We start from the raw sequence: 1,047 nt of genomic DNA, 5'->3' as shown, positions 1-1,047 counted from the left end.
TTTTCTCATTTCTTAGGTTTTTCTAATTTACAATTAAAACATTTTCAGCTATTTTCCAACTTCTGTGTGGATGTCAGCTTTTAGCACTTCAGCACTTTTGTTTTCAGATTAAACTCTGGTTTTTTTATCATTCAAATTTTTTAACTTAAAATTCAGCAATTAATTCATTTTAGTGCATACATTCAGATTCAAGCATTCACACTGCAGTTTCTTTAGAAAATGTACTTCCCAGTTATAAATGATTGGCATGTGTGCATGCATGCACACGCGCATGCATGCGCACACGCGTGTGCATGCATGCGCGTGAGTTAGAGTCTCAGGGCTGTTTCTGCTTCATCTCCTTCCAGCTCTTCCACACCAGGACATCTCGACTTTTTCCCCAGGCGACGAACCAGCGGGGCAGCCTGAAGCCGTTGTATTGACCCACGCCGTCGTCATGGCCCATCGCCAGCAGCATGGTGACGTTACCTAGCAACCAGGAAGAACTCGAGTCAGCCAGAGAACAGAGGCAGGTGACCAACAGCCCGGCATGGTGAGCGCATACCTGTTTGATAGGAAGTCAGCTCCTTCCCGCTCACACTGTTGGCAATGTTGGCCACGGCGACAGCGGCGTGGAAGCCGGCGTTGTACGCCGTCTTGGGCTCGTTGACATTGGTGCAGTCACCCACGGCGAAGATGTTGGAGAAACCGTCGACCTGCAAGTGGCCGTTGACCTTCAAGGCCCCGTTTTCAGCCATACTGTCATCTGTGAGCAGAAACCAGTCGCTGATCAATGCAGCCATCGTTAAAAATAAATGTCTACGTGATTTTTCAGGCTAGCAGAGGCGGGACTCGGCATTATCACTTCCTGTGACACTGTAAGTAAGAAGAGTGACGTCGGGCGAGCCTGTGGTCAAACCGCAGCGTGGAGTGAAAGCAGGAAATGACCTCAGTGCGTGTGGGTTTGCCGTTCTTACTGAAGGTGGCGCTGTAGGCTGCAGAGTTGATCTTGAGCCCGGTGCAGCAGATGATCAGATCCGTGACCAGCGTTTCGCCGTGGTCCGTGAT

The 1,047-nt window shown here is 49.6% G+C and overlaps 1 protein-coding gene across 1 annotated transcript; it reads right to left on the bottom strand.

Annotated features, from left to right (window-relative positions):
- Window positions 1-162: 162 nt before the first annotated feature.
- Window positions 163-1,044, bottom strand: LOC102211211 (apoptosis-inducing factor 2-like; the record flags this gene model as incomplete). Its single annotated transcript, XM_005755999.1, has 3 exons — window positions 163-468; window positions 545-745; window positions 957-1,044. Coding segments are annotated over 3 exons (441 nt in total), but the record flags the coding sequence as incomplete, so codon positions are not given.
- Between the last annotated feature and the right edge of the window lie 3 nt (window positions 1,045-1,047).

Source organism: Pundamilia nyererei, unplaced genomic scaffold (assembly GCF_000239375.1).
Source record: "Pundamilia nyererei isolate P.nyererei 1_Seehausen unplaced genomic scaffold, PunNye1.0 scaffold07006, whole genome shotgun sequence".
Classification (NCBI taxonomy): Eukaryota; Metazoa; Chordata; class Actinopteri; order Cichliformes; family Cichlidae; genus Pundamilia; species Pundamilia nyererei.
This window is presented reverse-complemented; position numbering and strand designations above follow the sequence as displayed.